This window comes from Peromyscus californicus, unplaced genomic scaffold (assembly GCF_007827085.1).
Source record: "Peromyscus californicus insignis strain IS unplaced genomic scaffold, ASM782708v3 Scaffold_18__1_contigs__length_77618521, whole genome shotgun sequence".
Classification (NCBI taxonomy): domain Eukaryota; kingdom Metazoa; phylum Chordata; class Mammalia; order Rodentia; family Cricetidae; genus Peromyscus; species Peromyscus californicus.
The window spans coordinates 17,930,546-17,950,481 of NW_026294480.1; the positions used below are offsets into that span (position 1 = coordinate 17,930,546).

The 19,936-nt window shown below is 36.4% G+C and overlaps 1 protein-coding gene across 5 annotated transcripts in view; it reads right to left on the reverse strand.

Moving 5' to 3' along the window:
• The window catches only part of Cdh12 (cadherin 12), a 988,903-nt gene that overhangs the window by 259,710 nt on the left and 709,257 nt on the right, over positions 1-19,936 (reverse strand). For all 5 annotated transcript variants that reach the window (XM_052743072.1, XM_052743068.1, XM_052743069.1 and 2 more), the window contains one exon: positions 18,956-19,368. In XM_052743072.1, the coding sequence (XP_052599032.1) occupies positions 18,956-19,186 (231 nt within the window). In that variant the 5' untranslated portion in view covers positions 19,187-19,368. The remainder of the gene's footprint in view (positions 1-18,955; positions 19,369-19,936) is intronic.

A 19,936-nucleotide genomic window follows, 5' to 3' on the forward strand; every position in this document is an offset into this window, starting at 1 on the left:
AGGTAGTTTCTAAGAGCCTTGGGATCATCAGATTAAGCTAGAACTTGAAATAAAAAAAAGAACTATTAAAAAACACTGATATCCTTTACTTGGTTTGTATTTACTTCTATTTTTCCTTCCGTTTTTTTTTCCATCCAGACCATCCTGTGTAGAAGAACAGGGAATTCGCAGTGAGATTGTCTCCTAGAAATGCAAAAAGCTACACAATGTCTCACCAGTATGGATACTTAAAAATGGCCTGAACAGGATGACGCTAACAGACATGCTAATTCAGGTGAGTAAAGCTAGAAATCAAAAAAGAACTAATGTTGAGAGAAGGAAAAATATTCTTCTCCATGGGACAGAACACTAATTGCTTTCCTCTTATTTTAATCTTACTTTTCTTTTACATCCCAAAGAAAACGTTTGGTTTGTTGGTATATACCCTTCTTTAAACTATAATATAGATCATCTGGTAAATGAAGTGGATAATACTGATTGAAATTTATGTTCTAGAGTTGAGCATGTAAGTTCAATGACAAATCATTTTTTAAATAAATTTATTTATTTTACATTGCCCGGTTTCCCTTCTCTCCTTTCCTTCCAGTCCTCACCACCAGCCCTCCTCTTTTCCTACCCCCCCAACCCATTCCTCCTCCACTTCTGTTTAGGAAAGTGCAGGTCTCCCATGAGTATCAATATGTCCCTCAACAAAGGGGTGGATAAAGAAAATGTGGTGCATTTACACAATGGAGTATTACTCAGCTGTTAAAAACAAGGACACCAGCAACTTTGAAGGCAAATGGACAGAGCTAGAAAAAGTCATCTTGAGTGAAGTAACCCAGATGCGTAAATACAAACATGGTATGTACTCACACATAAGTTGGATATTAGCTGTGAAATAAAGGATAACTATGCTACAAATCCCAGAGCCAGAGAGACTAAGTAACAAGGAGGGTGCATGGGGGGATGCCCGGATTTCCCTGGGAAGGAGAAATAGAAGAGGTTTCCTGACTGGACTGAGGGAGGGTAAGGATGGTCACTTGAATGATCAGATTGGGGGCAGGACAGAGAGAAAGAGTACTGAAAGAGAGTACTAGAGGTGGTGCGTTTCAGGATCAGGTAAAAACCTGGCACGAGGGAATCTCCCAGGAAGCTACAAGCATGACCCCAGCTAAGACTCCTAGTAGTAGTGGATGCGTAACCTGAACTGGCCATCTTCTGCAACCAGATTGGTGCCGAGTCCAATTGTTATCAGAGAGGTATGATCCAGGAACTGACAGAAATAGATGTAGAACCACAGCCTACTCTTAGGCGGAATTTGGGGAAATTCTGTAGAAGAGGAGGAGGAAAGATTGTAGGAGCCAGAGGGGCCAACGAGACCACAAGAAAACTCCCCAAATCAACTAACCTCGGTTCATAGGGGCTCATAAAGACTGAACCCACAACCAGGAATTCTGCATGGGACTGACCTAGGCACTTTCCATAGATGTTACAATTGCATAAGTAGGTCCTCTTGTGGGACTCCTAACAGTGGGAGCAGGGTCTATCTCTGACTCCTTTACTGGCTTTTGGGATGCTTCTTGTCATATTAGGCCATCTTAACACACAGGGAGGTGCTTAATCTTACTGCAACTTGATAAAGCACTTTCTTAGCATGCTTGTGGTATGCCCTATGTTGGAACCGCAAATTAAAAAAAAATAAAAGAAGAAGAAAGAAAGAAAGCAAAGCACTATTTATACTCCATTGTCTATTTACACTCCATAGTCTCTTTTTCCAAATTTATCAAATCTTTAGCCTATTATAATGTTATGAATATAAAAAATAATTCCTATAACTGCATGAACAAAGAATAAACCACTGAAAGATTAACATATATATTAGTGTATATGGTGATGTTAGACTTTCATACATTTGAAGCTGAAAACCTTTGAAATGAAAACCTAGGAGATGAGCATGTATCTTAAGAAGAGATTTCTTTTAAGTTCTGAAAATATCTACTAGAGTAACCTAATTAATTATGCTAAGGAGTCTTTCTACTGATGGAAAAATTTCCTAACCAGGTATTTTGTCAAGATCTGCCCAATTTTAGTTTATATGGCTAAAATTAATGTGCTGTCAGCTTATATGATGCTGTGTCTTGTGAAAACATCCAAATAAAAAGAACAATTTTTTTGGCAGATATGTGGAAGCTATTACCAAGATTAAATACACCAAAACTCTGTTATATATCTGCTTGGGGCAACAGGACTGAGGATAACAGAGATAGATCACCTAAGAGACAGCCACATTAATGATCAGGAAAACCTGATATCAAAACCAAGAGAAAAGTAGTGGTATTTCATGATGAATGTGCACTAAGGGCCACAGGCTGGCACTGGGTGTAACATTTGCCATTATGTGTATGAGTTTATGGAATCCTAATACTGAGGCCGTAACTTTTGAGTTCCAGGCAGCTTTCTGATGATGTACACATTATTTTGGCCACATGAAGCATCATCTGACCTTAATTCTTTGAAAGTAAATGGGCGTGCTATTAAGGAATTCACTCTTATCTCATAGATAACCCCACTGCCAAATGAACCAGTGCTGATAAAATTATCCACCTTTGCATCATTGAAAACAACCCCAGCCTCAGAGAAGCAGTGAACACCTATTTTCCAACACTGAGTAGATCTTGGATAGTATAAAGTCAGCTGCATTCAGTATCTTACACCCTGCAGAGGCAACTGCTAAGAATACTTATTCATGACAGGTACAATACACCTGGGATAAGACCACACATTCAGCTCAGTTGGTGCTTTGGAGCTAGTTTTCTAATGATCTCAGGATAGAATGCAAGAGTGACCTGCTTTTGTAGATCTCTACCGTTGAAGTCTAAAACTGAATAAGAGCCTCCTAGAAGCTGTGATTTCAGTGTTGAGAATATTAAAGCATACCTCTTTATATAAGTTTATGTTTCACTCTTATCCTAAATTTCTCATAGTTTCCTCTCTTTTTCATTATCTAAATCTTATTTGTTCTTTCAATGTTCCCCCTAGGAAGATGAATGTATTAAGAGTATACATAATTATGAATGTAAGTAATTATCTTTCCTAATTAAAGTGGATTATTTCTCTACTCAATTACCTAATTATTAACTTCATAACTTCTTTTAATTATTTGATCACAAAATTTTCACTTAGTCATATCTATTCACTAATATAATTCATTAACAAATTCACTAATAAATAAAATTCAAAAATCCTGAGTGCTGGGATTAAAGGCATGCACCACCACCACCCGGCTAAAACAGATAATATCTTGAACTTTTGTGATATACCTATCATGAAATAGCTACTATACTAGTAGCAAAACATAAATTATAAAAGAGATGAGATAGCATATAATGGATATCAAATACTTGAAGGGAAATTTAACACACTGTTTATTATTTTGTTTTGCTTAAATGCATTGCTTTCCCATCTAATAAAATTATGGTTATTTAAAACATAGCTTCAAACTGAGCCAGATTATAAAATTTAAAGAAAGGTTTAAGAGTCATGATGTTTACCTAAATATCAGGCTTATCTAGAGAGACTGAATGACACCAGCCAAAATGATTCTGAGATTTTGCTGTAGAAATAGCAGGTAGTTAAAGATGTAATGAGCAGCAGAATAAGCCTTTTTGGCATCAGCACAGATTGGAAGTATTTTTTTTTTCTCAGAACACTCTAATACATTACAAAGCTTCTTAGATACACAGGCGAGGTAGGAGTCAAGTGGAAGCATGAGCTTTGAAATAATCAAGCAATGTCAAAGTTTTCTCTTCTGTGCATTTTAAATTTAAATGTGAGTTTTCCATTTCTATCAGACTATTATATCTGAATGCCAGTGGTGTAGCACGTTAGACAGAGCTTGAGACACACTTCTGTGGAAATTGAGTTGGCATTATAAACCTTGAATCTTTGATGAACAGGAATCATTCTGATAGAAAGAGCATGCTCCTAGGAGTCAATGGAACAATATAAGCCCGATTATGGGCCCAGCAAAAGCTACATTATGGAAGAATGAAAAAGTAAGAAAGCAACTAAACAATAATGAGGCCTGAAAATTGGATTATAAATATGTGAATATAATTTGTGATTTAATTTTTATTGCTTTTGAACTCAAATTGGGGTTGCATAGATAGGCTAAAAATTAACATTAACTGTTCATTTAAAGAAAAATCCAAAAGGATAAATTAATTTTTTAGAAAAGTTATTTCTCCTATAATAAGCAATTGTTCTTCTGTTTTTATTTTTAACTAATAATGGATCCAAGGTAGACAATTATAGTAATTGTAATGAGCGTCTATCACCACTGTCTTGAATTTGTACATGTGTGTGTCTTTCTGTGTGTTTTATTTACCAGTATTTACTAAAAAATTTAAAGTCTGCACATTAACTTAAAAATTGTAATAATTATCCAGACATGGTGGCACAAAATTTTAATCTCAACTCTTGGGGGATTCATAAGTATAATTTTGTTGGTAGTTCCTACAATTTTGGTCTGAATTGTCTCATCCAAGCTCATGCTTGCAAAAGTTATTCCTCAAATTCTGTTGTTATTTTGTGGCTTTTGAAAACTTAAGGATATGTCACTTGGTTGTCAGAACTAGGTCAACATTAAAGGGCCTTAAAAAGTTTTCATCCCCACCCTTACTCTACTCCTGAGGATGTCCATTCCAGTCTTTCTATGTTCTCTGCTTATCCGGGATATGAATAGTTTCTACCATACATTCAAGCTGCCTTAACTGCTGTCATAGCAGATGATGTTCACATTTTGATAGACTTTGTCCTTCTGAAAATAGGAGGCAAAATGTGCTCCTTTTCTCTGAAATCATTTCTGTCACCATGATGAATAAATTGAGTAACACAGCAGCTTGTGGAAGCATTCATGTCCATTGGTCCAGTATGTTTACTGACGGGCTTCACCTCATTAGCCCTCAATGAGATGATGTCCTTTTCCCTCACAGAGTTCCTGCTCTTGAATGCAATTTTTTTCAAGGGCCGCATTCTTTGGCTTCATAAAGTCTGCTTACTTTCTTAAATTACTTATTCAGAAAAGTGTAATGTTTCCAGTTTGTATTTCCATTTCTTTCTAAAGCATGCTTTTCAAAAGGCTACCCCACCCACCATGTGGCAACTTGTTCCCTGTTTGGCTCATGTCCATGCTGAGTTAGCTGTAAGGGAATTTTGATCTTTCTCTGCTGCTTCTTCCTCTTCCAGTCAGCTGCTGAGTTATATGGCCTGCCTGCCCTGGGCAGGTGGGGTCCCTTTTGTTATTTGGGTTTTCTGTTTAGATTTTTTTTAATTGCTGTTGTTTCTTTCTTTTTTATTTGTGTTGAAACAGTGTCTTACTATGTAGCTGGAGCTCCTTCTGTAGACCTCACTGGCCTTGAACACACAGAAATATCCCTGCCTCGGCTTTGTATGAGCACTGACATACAAAGTTGTACACCATCATGCCCAGCTACTGGCAATAGTTGAGAGGGTGCCTGAGCTGGCCTACACTGGTGATTGGATGGCTGAATACCCTAATTGTCATTGTACAACCCTCATCCAGTGACTGATGGAAGCAGATGCAGAGATCCATGGCCAGGTCCCAGACGGAGCTCCAGGAGTCCAATCCATGAGAGAGAGGAGGGATGCTATCAGCAAGAGATATCGAAATCAAGACGATGATTGGAAAAAATACAGAGACAACTAGCCAAACTAGGGGAAACACATGAACTGTGACCCAATAGCTGAGGAGTCCCCATGGTACTGGACGCGGCCCTCTGGATAAGTTTAGCTTGAACTGTTTAGGGGCCCCCAGGCAGTGGGATTGGGACCTGTCCTTAGTGCATGTGCTGGCTTTTTGGAGCCTAGTGCCTATGGTGAGACACTTTGCACAGCCTTGATGCAGGGAGGAGGGGCTTGGACCTGCCTCATCTAAATATACCGGACTCTGCTGACTCCCCAGGGGAGACTTTGCCTTGGAGGAGGTGGGAATGGGGGGTGGCTGAGGGGGAGGCTTGGGGGTGGGAGGAGGGAGGACAGGGGAATCTGTGGTTGGTATGTAAATTGAATAGGAAATCTCTTAATTGAAAAAAAAAACTCTAATAAAATAGTTTTGTTGCGTTCCTTTCAATTTGATCATAAATTCTTTTAGGAATAAAAGTAGGAATCCCAAAAGGGAGAGCTGATTTCTCAGAATAACATTCTTTAAGTCTGAGTAGTAAATATTCACTGTTTTTGGTAGCACATTAACAAACCATGTCGTCATTTCACATGGTTTATGATTCTTAGGGTATGTGTGTCAATTTAGATTGCTGAGAATGTCTGTGTTTACTCTGACACTATTGTACCTGTTTCTGTGACTCTTGTGCCTTAATGACACTAAGACTTAAAAGTATGTACTTTCAGTTAAGCAAATTATCCCTCTTCATGTGGCTGAGTCATCTCTAATCTGTGGGAACATCGAATAAAACAAGCTGATTGTTCCTAAGTAAGAATAGAAGGTGCCAGAAGCCTATGTTTCTGATTGTCCTATCTGGACTTCTAACTGTTTAACCCTATGCATTTTGCTTCTCTCTCTCCCTCTCCAGCTACTGTAGCTACTGTTATCCATAAAGCTCTAGAGAAACAGTATTGAGGATATGATTATACAATTTGTCTTAATTTTTAGAAATAGTTTTCTGATATTGTTATATTTAAGCACCTGTTTGTCTGTGTCATATGGTAGCCAGAACTCAGAGTTGGTAGAAACTGTGAAGTGACAGTCTCCTCAGGACACTCCTAATCAGATTTAAAAGGCAAGGGTCTGCATGGCCACCTGCAGGACACCTCCAAGTCCATTTCTCAAACTAATAATTGCGGTAAAACTGGTTGCTTCAAAAGCCACACAACAAAGCAGACAAAGAAAGAACACCCTAAGTAAATCAGTTTCCAGCTCAAGAATCAACTAGGAATTGGAATTTTTTTTTCCCGTCTTAAAAAAAGCACTCATTATTCCCTGTATATACTGAACCAAGATATCTGAAAAACAAAAACAAGAGAAAACAAACCACCACATCTCTACTATCATCCTTAGTGGCTAAACTAAAATGCAAATTGAGTTTCCATGACACATGGCAGTGTCTTCCTATAAAGAAGAGCTATGCTAGGGGAGAAGTGGAACACAGAATGTTGACTTGGGGATGAGTGGAGAGATCCAGTGAAGCTGGGAACATTGAGTTTCTGAAGTCTGATGAGGCTTCTATCCTGGTAGAACTACCCTAAGCACTGCACATGAAGAAATTAACCTGCATTGCCTAAAGAAATTGTAATGATCTCCCCTGAAGCAGTTATTTGCAGACCGCTGTGTTTCCACCTCATTACTTCTTTGCTTCTAATTCTATTAGTAGAGATAAGACCGAGGAGGTAACTAGAAGTGAAGAGCAACGTGTCATTCCTGAGAAGGTACACTAGACACCAAGAGAACCACTTTATTTTTTCTAATTTATATAGATAAAATTCCAAAGAATCCATGTGGGAATATTAAGATACTATAACTGTAGAATAATGAAAATAATGTGGATGGAAATGAATCTACCAGAACTAGGACACCAAGCAGAGAGTTTACTCTTAATAATGCAGCTTGTCAAGTTAGAAAGACTTCTAGTCTTTTTTTTTTTTTTTTTTTTTGATTGAATGAATCATGGAACAAAATGTTGCCTAACTAAAATGAATGCAAAATGCTTGCCTGCCTTGGTTTATTGCAGAAAAGGTGTTAAAAGTTTTAAGGAAAGTATAGTTTCAGGGAATTTCCTATTAGTCCCCTTCACTCCCTCTGCAGGGCCAGAGGAAACACATTTTACCATCATTGTGAAAAACAGATTTGGAAGAGTAAATCCAATACCCAAGTGATCACTTTTCTGTGGACTCTAAGTTTAAATTGCCCTTTGATTAGGAAACTTGAATGTGGTATGACTAGTTGAATCTTGAATGACAGAACAATATGTAAATACTCTTAAAGTCAAAATAAGGTTTACATTGTCACCATAAAGGTTACTGATGAAAGGATCAATGGGGATATTATGGACTTCAGACCTTAGGCATTGTCTAGGTGATTGTCATCCTCCTAGGAACAGAAGAAACAAACCTATAATGCTCACATTAAAATTTACCAATAGAAAAAATAGATTGTCATTAATATCTTATTTGACCAGTGTAGCCAAGAAAAATGTATGCAAAGTGAAGAAAAGGCTTAAAATGGAGAGCCACCAACCTCATTTGCTTCCTGCACTTTGGGCCACTTTAATCTCAAAGTCTCTCGAATGAAATGATGGCTGGGACCATTTGAGAAAGAACCGCCTTTTACACACACACACACACACACACACACATATATATATGCACACACACATACATACACGATTAGTCTTTCCCAAATCTCTGCATAGTAATCTGTAGTCCTGTAGTAGTATGACTGTATACCAGAAAAATGTAATAATCAGACGTTTTGGCAATAGACTCTGGCTATGAACGACCATAAGTATAAAAGAGCCCAATTGCTACTTAGTTCTCTAGGGGGAGCAGAACTCATGCAACTTAAGTGATAAATGGAGTTTAGCTCCAGTCTGTTAAATGGCTGTGCCTATTCTCTCCACCCCTTCTTACTGTAATCATTTCTCTAGTCCCAGAATTTATAATTGAAACAGACATGCTCGGTGCTGGTAGAATCTCCAAATGGCTTCTCTCATCCATAGAGCAAATGCTAATAAGGTGAGAAAGGTCAAGCACAATTCATCAGTATGGCTTCTCCCCAGAAAACACTATACCAAAAATAATACTGAATTCCTACAGGGCTTACAATGATTAATGCTACCAACGAGGACTCAAAAACATGGGGCTAGAGAACCTTAGATTCCCATTCAAATTTCCTGTTTGGCCTGTGGAGAAGACAGATGGATTTTGGATAATGACAATGGATTATCATAAACTTAACCAGGTGGTGACTCCAATTGTAGCAACTGTACCAGATGTGATTTCATTGCTAGAACAATTATCATATCCCCTGGTACCTGGCATAAGCTACTTATATAAAAAATGCATTTTTTTTAGTACTGTGGGAAAATAACTAAGTTAGCAGTTTGCTTCTTGTTTGCAAAGCAAACAGAATAACCCTATTATCTTGTCATGGGAAGGTATCAAATCCCAAGTTCCTTATGATTATAAAGTTCATAGGAATTCTGATCATGTTCCTTCATTAGACACAACAGTATCCCATTACATAGATAATGTTTTGCTGATTGGATAGAGAGAATAAAGGGTAGCATGTATTCTAAACTTAAATTAATGGTTTATCTGTGAATAGGATGTGAAATAAATCTGGTAGAAAGTCAAAAGACTTCCACTTCATCTCTAGTGTTCCAGCACTTTGGAGCGTGTTGAGATATTGCTGACACATGTGATCTTATCTGACAAAAATAGTGGCATGGAACCAACTCAGCTAGAAAAACATATTTCTCTTTGGGCTGTTATATTTTCCCACACAACAAGGTCCCATTTCTGTGGTGGTATTTTACTTGTACTGAAATGTGATTTTAATTGTATGTTAATAAATAAAGTTGCCTGGGGATCAGAGCTATTAGAGCCATAGCAAGTGCGTGGCGATGGTGGCGCACGCCTTTAAGGACCTGGAGGGTGGTACATACAGGCAGTGATGAGGCAGTCACATATTTGGGTTTACAACCAATGAGAAGGCAGAACAGCTAGAGTATATAAAGACATACACACAGGAAATAGGTCCCTTTCGGAGAGCCCTCTTGGCTGAAGAGGATCACTGAATCAGGAAGGGTGAGGCTCTTAGCTCTGACCTCTTGGCTTTCTTCTCTGAATCAGCTCTGTGTGTCTTACTTAATAAGATGGTTGTTACATCTACACATTTCTTTCTATTTGTTTGTTTGTTTCTTGTATGAATTTGAAATGTCTCCCCAAAACCACAGTTTAAAGTCTTGTTCTATGCTTGGTACAGTTTGGGTAGGCTATGGAACTTTTCGTGGCGGAACCTGGATGATAAAAGTATTCTGGAGGGGTGGAACTTTAAGGATCACACCAAATCACCAGGAGTGGGTGTTTTCCTGGTCAAACATGATGTAATCAGGCCCAGCTAAAAACTCCTGACTTCATGAACTTTGTCTGCTCTTCAATGTGACCAGAGTCCTCTGCCATTCCCTGCCACCTACTGATGAGCTGAAAATCCCAGAAACTGTGGGTTAAAATAAATTCTGGGTTTCTTTGGGTACTTAGCTGACAATGACATTTAATAGTTAAGACAAGTTAGGGGCTGAACCGGAAGGTTTTAAAGCAACACAGTTTTTGTGGTTGTTGTTTGTTTTTTTTTTTTTTGTTTTTGCTTTTATAAGTCATTCTGGACTGAGGGCATATTAATAGAGAAGATGCAATGATGCTTGAATATTCAATGGATTAAAAGAACTGGGTAGGACTCCTGTAGGTCCCTATGGGTAAACTGCATATACACAAACCCTGAAGATTTTAAAACAAAGCCCTATTTCATCTATGAATATTTACTCTATTGTTGACAACGGCTTATGATTTATACATTTACCTACGAGATAGCAAGTTATTGTGTAACTTGAGACATGGAAAAATTAACTAAGAACTTCATACATATGTTTAATGTATTTTGATCAACTCAATCCCCATATTTTACTTTCCAATTCCTCTCATACCCCACAACTTTTCTCTCTGTCTCAAACTCAGAGTTCATTTAATGCAGCTCATAAGTGCTTGGGTTTAGGGCAGTCTGGTGGAGCATAAGCTGTTGAGGGGCTACATTCCTGAATAAAACTTGCTCTGACTCCCCCAGGAATCGCCAACTACAAATAGTTTCTCAGTTAGAGGTAGAATTCATAATCATCTTCCCTATCCATGCCCAGAATTTTGAACTGGCTTGATCTTGTGAAAGTCTGACTCATTCAGTTATAGTTGCTGTGTGTTTCTGATTACAATAACCCTGTCACATCAAGTAAATACAGTTTTTCTGCAAATGTCCACTGCTTTTGCTCTTACAATCTTCCTGTGTCCTCTTCTTCAATAATTCCAATGGTAAGTGGTATGGGGTGTGATATAGATGGCCCGTTAAGAGATCAATGTTTCTATGTATTTTTTTTCTCTGAAATTGTCCAGTTTCAACAGTATCATGATTCATGATTGGCATTATCAACCACAAAAAAAACCAAAACATGACAATGACTGTATATGCCATAGATCCTAGGACAGAATCTAATACTATCATTCCCCTAAATGATCTCTGAGTTCTATTTTTAAATAAAAAATAATGAAAAATTTTTAAAGATATAACTTGCAAATACATATATTACTGACATTTTGCAAGGAATTTTTAAACATTATTTTTAGTAATATATAATATGAATAATAATAGCATTCATCCTCAGTTCTGAGTAAATAATTGTTTTCTTTTTAAAAATGTATTTTAATTATAATGAGTTTATATCACTTTTCTTGATCCTTAATGCCCTACTAGTCCACCCCAGGTACTCTCCCTATAATTCTTCCCCCTATAACACCTCCTCCAAGTTGATAGCCTCTTTTTTATTATTATTGTTATACACAAACATACATACATGTGTGGTACGTGTGGATGTAAAAAACATTTTTATTGTTGTCTGTGTGTACATGGTTTGAGAAATGATGGTTCTGCCTTGAACAATTTATAAGAGGGCTCATTCTTGAAAGAGGCTAATTCTTCTTTACCCAGCAGTTATGAGTTGTCTGTAGTTCCTTGTCTAGATGTAAGAATAAGTGAAATGTTCCCCCTTCCACAGTAATTGTCCATCAATATTGTCATCATTCCAGTCTTGTTTACACAGCTCTTCCTAGGAGAGACTGTACCATGACATATTTCTGGATGTTCTCCTCTTACATTCTTTCTACTCCATCTTCTTCTGTGATGTTCCCTAACCACAGATGCAAGAGCTGTGAAGGAACTTATCTGTTGGGTCTGGGCTCTGGACAGTGTGTGGAGCTCTGCATTGTCCCCATTGTGGTTTTCTGTGACGGCCTCCATTCTCTATAGAGAGAGATAAGCTACACTTATCCAGGAAAGATAGCTATGCAGAATGTGTGTTTCTGGGCTGCAGACTAAGTTTATATCTTTATAACCATAGATTAGCTCATCTCTCCTCTCTTATCATAGAAGCTTTCTTTTTTCAGTAGTTAGATGTGGGATGACTCATCCCCAATGGGTTTGAGGGTCAGAAGGCCCAAACAAGTAAAAAAGATACTTTCTGAGAGCCAGCCTGGATCTGCCTGATGGTCTTAGCAACAGCAGCTGAAACATGATCTAGAGATGACCCGGACCAATGAGAGTCAGCCATGTCAAACCAGCAGATGCATATTCATCAGACCTCCCCCAGGGTTGGGTGGAGTGTATATAAGGCTTGCCTCTTCCTGAATAAACTGAGCTTGTCGTTTGGACATTCTCCTAGAGTCTGTGTGGTTTGACTCTGTGCCTACTTGGCCCCCACCCCCAAAGGGAACAAAGGACCCTGCTACAGTTGGAAATTTACACAGAGACCCACAACTGTTGAACTACAGAAATGTGCTACTAGTCCATTTAGTGTTGTTCATATGTGTGTTTTAAGGAGGAGAGTCTGGGATTGGATAATTAGTTGGCTGAAGACTAATTCTACCTTTCTCAGGAACCAATGAATTCCTTGGCTCTTCATTTATGGGTGGGACTTTGTGAGATTTCCCCTATCCATGTTTACATTCCTACTGGTGTTGTTATTTTACAGGTTTTGTTTTAGACAACATTGTTGAGAGATTTTATATACAAAGCCTCCCTGCTCTTGTAAAAGATGTTATCTCAAAGCAGACATCTGAGTCTCTAGCTCTTACCATCTTTCTATCTTTAGTTTTGTTATGCTCCCCGAGCCTTGGGTGTAGTGATTGCATTGTAGATGAATCCATTGGGGTTGGACAAAACACAGTCAGTTGTTCTCTGCATTTTCATCAGTTGTGAATTTCTATAATAGTATCCACCTTCTACAAAAAGAAACTTCTCCGAGCAGAAGTGAAAGCAGTGTTTATCTTTAGATATAAGGATATGGGATTAGAATGTGGGTAATGGAAATTAGTTAGAAATTATAGTGGTTTAGGAAAGTGGGAATAGTAGGATATTCTTTAAAGTTCATGACATTTCTAGCTGTAAGTTGTTAGTTGGCTAGATTTAAAACACTGGCAGTGAATTTCCTCCTATTGAGAGAGTCTAAAGACCAAGAAAACAGATGCTGGTTGTACTTGAGTTAAAAGTTTCTTGAGGGCACCATTACAGATATTTTGGGGTCATTGTTGTAGTCCATAGGTTTTATATCTTGGTAGAACTATTAAGTGTTTTCCTCCCTTGGCATCTTCTGAAACTAATACAATAAATTATATGTGCATACACATGGATATATTTTAATAGAATTATGAAACATGGCTCTTGAAGAAAGTGCTAGATGCCATGTTTCATAATTTTATTAAATATGTTTATATGTGTATGCTCATATAATTATGTATGCAATATAACTATTTTAATAAATATGAGAGGTTCCCCTATTGCTTTTTTGAAACCTTAATTTATCTCTCCTTTTCTTTTATGTTATCCTTTCTCTTCTTTTAATGTCCTGTCTTCTGTTGTTTCTGCTCTTTCTTCATTCTCAGTATGTGTGACCTACTCCTCCTCCTCTCTGGAGATCCTTCTGCCCCCACCCCCACCCCATATACTTCATGTTTACTTGCCCATATTTTGTGATTACTCCAGGTCATACACACTTCCATCTAAAGATTTAGACCTATGCAGGACAAGTTAGAAAGAACATGCCATGTTTGTGTTTATGTCTGGGTCTGGGTCACCTCACCCTGTATAATATTTTCCAGGTCATTCTATATAGAAATTTCCTTTTTTGTTACATTTAAATATAATTCCATTGTGAATATATACCACATTTTCACTATTCATTTATCAGTTGAAGGTTGTTTCAATGGAAACTATTCTGAATAAAGTGGCAATCAATATGGCTGAAAAGTCCCTTTGTAGTATGGTATTGGATCTTTGGGACATATGCCGAGAAGTATGATAGCTGGGTAATATGATAGTTCCACTTTTTGCTTATGGAGAACTCTTCTCACTGATACCCACATTGACTTCACCCATTTGCAATATTCCCAACAGTGAAGACGAATTCACTTTTCTCTATATCCTCATCAGCATTTGTTGTCAGTTATGGGACAATGTTCATTTTACCCAAGTATTTTACACAGTCTTCTGGGGAAATGGCTAATGTGTCTGTTCTTGTATGGAAGATCGTTTTGTCATATTAGGCACATGCATGACTTTGTTAAGTCTTCACTTTACATGAAATTCTATCTATGCTAATTCTCTAAACATGACCCTTTTGGGAACAACACTGATCACCTGTGCATCAAACTTGAACCATTTTATATTTCTGCAATTCCATACTTTAAAAAATTGGGTTTTTATTTTAGTGTGTACTTTAGTGGCTTCCTAAAATCAAAGTGTTCTTTGAAAACTCAAGGTTTATAAATACACATTTCATTCTACATTTGCAAGAAAAAATATCATCTTTCAAGACTGAGCTCAGATTCTTTCATATCTGTGTATCCTTTCCTGAATTTCTCAATGTTCTGCATATAATCACATCCTTTCCTGTGTCAACACAATCCCTAAGGATATGTCTATTGTACTACTTACAAAAAATTATTAAATTTTGTCACTTGAGAAAAAAAATTCTAGTACAATGAAACATGATTATTTGAATTAAAACACGAGCTTTAGCATATCACCTAATTTTTAGTATCTTGGTTTCCTTATGTTTAAAATGCAGATACTAATAAAAATCCTTCATAATTCTATTTTGAAGGTTATGCAAGTTTATCTATGGAAAGCAATTAAAACAGTGCCCAAAGGAAGCATTTAATAAATTTTACCTATTATAATTGCAACCTGGGGACCTTCATATTTCCATTTAACCCACACAAGACTTAGTACTGTCTCAGGTTATAATGCATTCTGCATTAAAAATAAGTTGGAAAAAATGATACATTTGAAAGCAGAGTCTACATGTGATTCAATTTTATATATTTCTTTTAGAAAACACAAATTGAAGAAATACTGTCAGCTGCAGTCCATCCCAATTGTTAAAATGAGAAATCAATAATTTCTTTGAGATTAAATGGTGAGTATTTTCTTGGAGAATATGCCCAGGCTATGTCAAAACAGTTTAATAGGCATCCAGTTCCTTTTACTGTCCAAATCCAAGTAATTATGTGTTAATGTGCATTTATTCAAAGTTCTTATTCTTATTATTTTCCTTTCTTGTTGCTTGTGCTTTAACTGATAAAGTCCTAAAACATATTTTACAGAAAAAACAGATACCTATATTATATTACAGAAAATAATATTTTACATATCCTGGGTATTTTACTAAATTAAAAAGTTATTTTTGAGGAAAGGACTGCCATTATCATTGGATATTCGTCCATCTTATTTGAATAGAAATAAGCTAATATTAGTCATAAGCAATACCATAATATGATTTCCCTTAAATAGGTGCCAACCTCAGTATCTTCTAAAGTTGTCAACAGCAATATTTATGGCATGTAAGCCATGCCAGAAAATCACTTGACTAAATAGTGTGAGGCCATTTTAGGGTAAAACTGTATTAAACTCAGTATCTCCCCCAAATGCAGTTTTCAATGGAAGAAGTCTGATAATTATGTTTTTTATTTTATGTTGTTTCTAAAGAGAAACAGAATCTCAAATTTGAGGCTTGTTGAAGCAGCCAGCAAAACACTGTACTTGGTATTGTTCAACTTTCCATTTTTCTTATTCCTGAATCCTGTATTGTTCATACTAATTAACCTTTCTAAAAGCAGTCTCAAAGCCTTTGCTAGAAAGAGAAGGAATGTAAATATTTTATGTTTGTTTACACATATGCATACAATGTCTTAAATTAATCTCTGCTGTCATAATTCTATTCCCAAAACCAAAAGCATCAACATAGAGTTAATTAAACTTTAATTAGTTTTCTTGGGAAAAAAAAAAAAGAAATCTTGGCAACTGATGTTTCATTACATTACAAGCGAATCTTGGTATGAGAACCATGTATTCTTAGCACCTATTACAATGTGAAGTCACATACCTATAGAAAATGGTGATAATTAGATGCAATAGATTAGAAATTAGACATAATCCTCATTAATCCAATTTATAAGTAATTTATCCTTCCATCAACTAGATGATTTCCATACTGTAATTAAAATTCCAAAGATGAAATTCTAAAATCTCAAAAAATAGTTTTCAAAACCAAATCCCTATACACATTTCATTTTTATTGGTTGGGAGTAGAATGATACTCTACCAAGGAAAATGCAAAAAAAAAATCTTCACAAAATTTTCTACCAATTTTTACTTTTATCCAGTTCTGGTAACTGAAGTCTATGCATCTGTCTCAGTCAAAAATGAAGAATATGATGGCTTCTTCATTCTTTTGATAAGAAATTTCAGGTGATGTCAGAAGGCAGAAGCAGAGCTCAAATAATGGATGTTTGTGGAGCAGGGTTTGAAAGCCATATTCTCCTGTCATTACCCTGAATTTCTAATTCTATCAAATAAATAAATAAATAACACAATTGTAAAAAAAAACTACATGAAATAATCATAACCTAAAATATTTTTATTAACTGTTAGGCTTATATGATAAGATTGAGGGGTCATATAAACATAAGCTTTGTGCACTACCCTCAGAGACTTAGGCATTCTGTAGGTACAACCTCCAAAGTATCTGAGAGTTTTCTTGTCATTACTGCATTATTGTAAGCACTGAGAGTAACCAGTTTTGATTGTGACTCTTTGGACTTCAACGTCTTTCTGCTTGTTTTGTCTATCTTTTATATTCTACTCAGTTTATGAGTTTTCAGAATGCTTACCATAAATAATGATCAAATATGATTATTTATACACTTAGTTCCAAGTTATTTCATTGCTATTATTGCAACTTCTGTTTGTAGATTTACTTTAAAATAAGTTAATGTCTTTCTATCAACAGATTGCAGTAATACATTAATGTATTTGTATATGTGGGTGCATATGTTTGTTTGTGTGTGTGTGTGTGTGTGTGTGTGTGTATAGTAAAAATAATCAAAGAAAAAAGATCAAAAGGTTGAGAATTAGGGGCAATATGAAGAGTTGGGGAACTAATGTAACTATATCTTAATAACAGTTATTTTTTACAAAATAAAGAATTCACATAATCGAAGTAAAGTAATTACTTTCTGATGGGAATAGTTTTTTGTTGTTGTTTTTCATAAAAACATACATTCTATATATTCTGAAATCGGTCACATTGCAACAAACAAAACATAAGCAAAATTATTTATGCAATTGCTAGACTTTTTAGGTAAAAGTATCCTGCATAGATTCTCCAAATTCCTAAATGATTACTTCTTCAAAAATTTAACTGGACTAAAACATAAAGTGGTAAAAATTAGTGTACAGTGCTATCCAGATGTTAGAGATGTAACCATGGTCTATTGAAGGGAATATGGTGGTCAAGAGAAGGAATCTCTGGCCTAGGTGAGGACCTAATATTCCAGTTCTTCTATTCAATCACTTGAGTAAAGGACTACCAACTACCCCTCAGGAACAGAGAACATCAGTAGGAAGAAAGGTACACTCACCGTAAGGCATGCTGAAGTGTCATGTAGGGTAATTCCTGTCCACTAGCATAGTGTCCATAAGTCAGTCTGAGGATACATGAGTTTGGGCTGAGTTTTCCCACTTTCCTCAGAAGGTTAGATTAATTTTCCTTTGCCATTTTCAGCCCTTTCTTGCCAGTGCTGACAAGGACTTAAGTATGCTGGCTCTCAGACCTCTGACTTCCTCACTTTTCACTGCATCCCCCTTCTCACCATGTGATGGTTGCCATGTGGCAGACATCCATGTCAGCAGCTCAAAAGACATGCTACTTTATTCTTTGTTTGCTTTGTTAATTAATTAACTAATTAATTATTATTTTTAGTTTCTTCTCCAGTCTTCTCTTCTATGCACCTATACAGCTGCTGATATTTACCATTTGTCTGCCTTTGGGTGTTTTTCTTTTCAACGCTAATAAAATTGTAACTGGACTAAAAAAAAAAAAAAGGTAAAAAAATAAGTGTGCTGTGCCAGCCAGAGAGAGCCGGCTAAACTGGTATGTTGCCAAGCACGGTGACCTGAAGTTTTATCCTTAGAACCTACAGGGTAGACAGAGACAGTAGACTTACCCAACCCTTCCTTTGACCTCATACCCACACTATATGGCATTTGTACTCAGAAAAGTATACACATACAATAAATAAATAAGTAAATAAATAAATAATACATTCAAGAGAACTGTTGCTGAAACATGAGCAAGACAAAACCAACATATTAGAAATAAACTCTATGTAGTATGTCACATTTTAAAGGGAAAAGAATAGGGACACATCACAAAATGAAGGACTATCTGATCAACGTATAGTATTTATGCTTGGCCATTTGTCCTTGAGTCTGGAAATGGACAACAATTACAGCCTGCCTGTCAGCAGTAATACAATAACCCTATACTTTTGATGTAATCTAAGAATTTAAAATTCTTGTCATCAAAAATGGAAACAAAATATAGACTATTTTTATCAAAACAATAGAGGAACTAGAAAATAGGAGCAAGAAGGGGGAAAAGGATATTGCAAGGTTTATGGAGGCCAGACTCAGGAAGAGAAACCAAGTCTGTTGCATTTCAATTACAGTGGTCTAGTCACTGGTTTGTTCAACTCTTGTGCAAAACATCCATCCACAATACATAATTCATACCCCCACTCCCATCCTATCAAATGGTTGTAAAAAGAAATACAGCATTACCTTTCCCACATATTGAGGTTCAGAGCCCATGTATTCTTCCAGCACAAAAAACTGATTCCATACCCAGCCACGTTTAACCCGTTGGAAATGGGTTCGTCTCCCCTGAAGGTGGATAACATTTTCTTTTGGTTGTGTGGCTAAAGTCTGTTGTGGCTGTGACTGAAGTGGTGTTAGGAGACCTCCATCAAACAGGATCCAGAGAAGCAGACATAAAGAGTTCCTTGTAAGCATTGGCAAAGGCTTTCTCCCACAGTAGAGTAATAAATACTCCAGTACTTAATGTAGAGTCGTGGGATCCAGGGTTGAGATGTCTGTGGCTGTGACCACTGAGATTTCCGTTTTAATGAAGAGATAGTAATTCACACATTGATGCTCTGGAGGCCTCTGCTTTATTACATTCCATCTAAAGAAACCTATAAAATAGATAAACATACATCAAGTTCATAAAACTTCATTGTGACTTTCATAGAATCTATCATTACATCTACTATTGTTGAACAAAACATGATTAATTGATGAGTGGCTCATCCTCTTCAACCTGTTAGTTTAGATTAACTACCCCAAGTTTTATACATACTTAAATATTATCAATTACAATGAAGCAAAGTATATATTATTGACAAAAAAAGAATACATTTCTACTTGATCACCCTAAAGAGGAAATAAATTAATATTGTACAGGTGGATTATTGAGTTAGAGTAGCATTTTTAGTTCATCATGCTTAGGTATTATTGTTTCTGTACAGCTATCCTGTGCATTTTAAGCATCTCAACTCTTCATTCTAGTATTTAATAGACAATGGCACATCTCCTCCCATCCCAAGTAATGCTAATGAAATGGGTCTCCAACTGTTCACAAATATGTTCTGATCAGAGTTAAATAGACCAAAGTGGTCTTCGGACAAGAAAAAGACAAGAAATAATTTTTGATCATTCTCCTGAAGTTAGAAAATTGAAAAGATTCTACCATTGAGCTTGAAG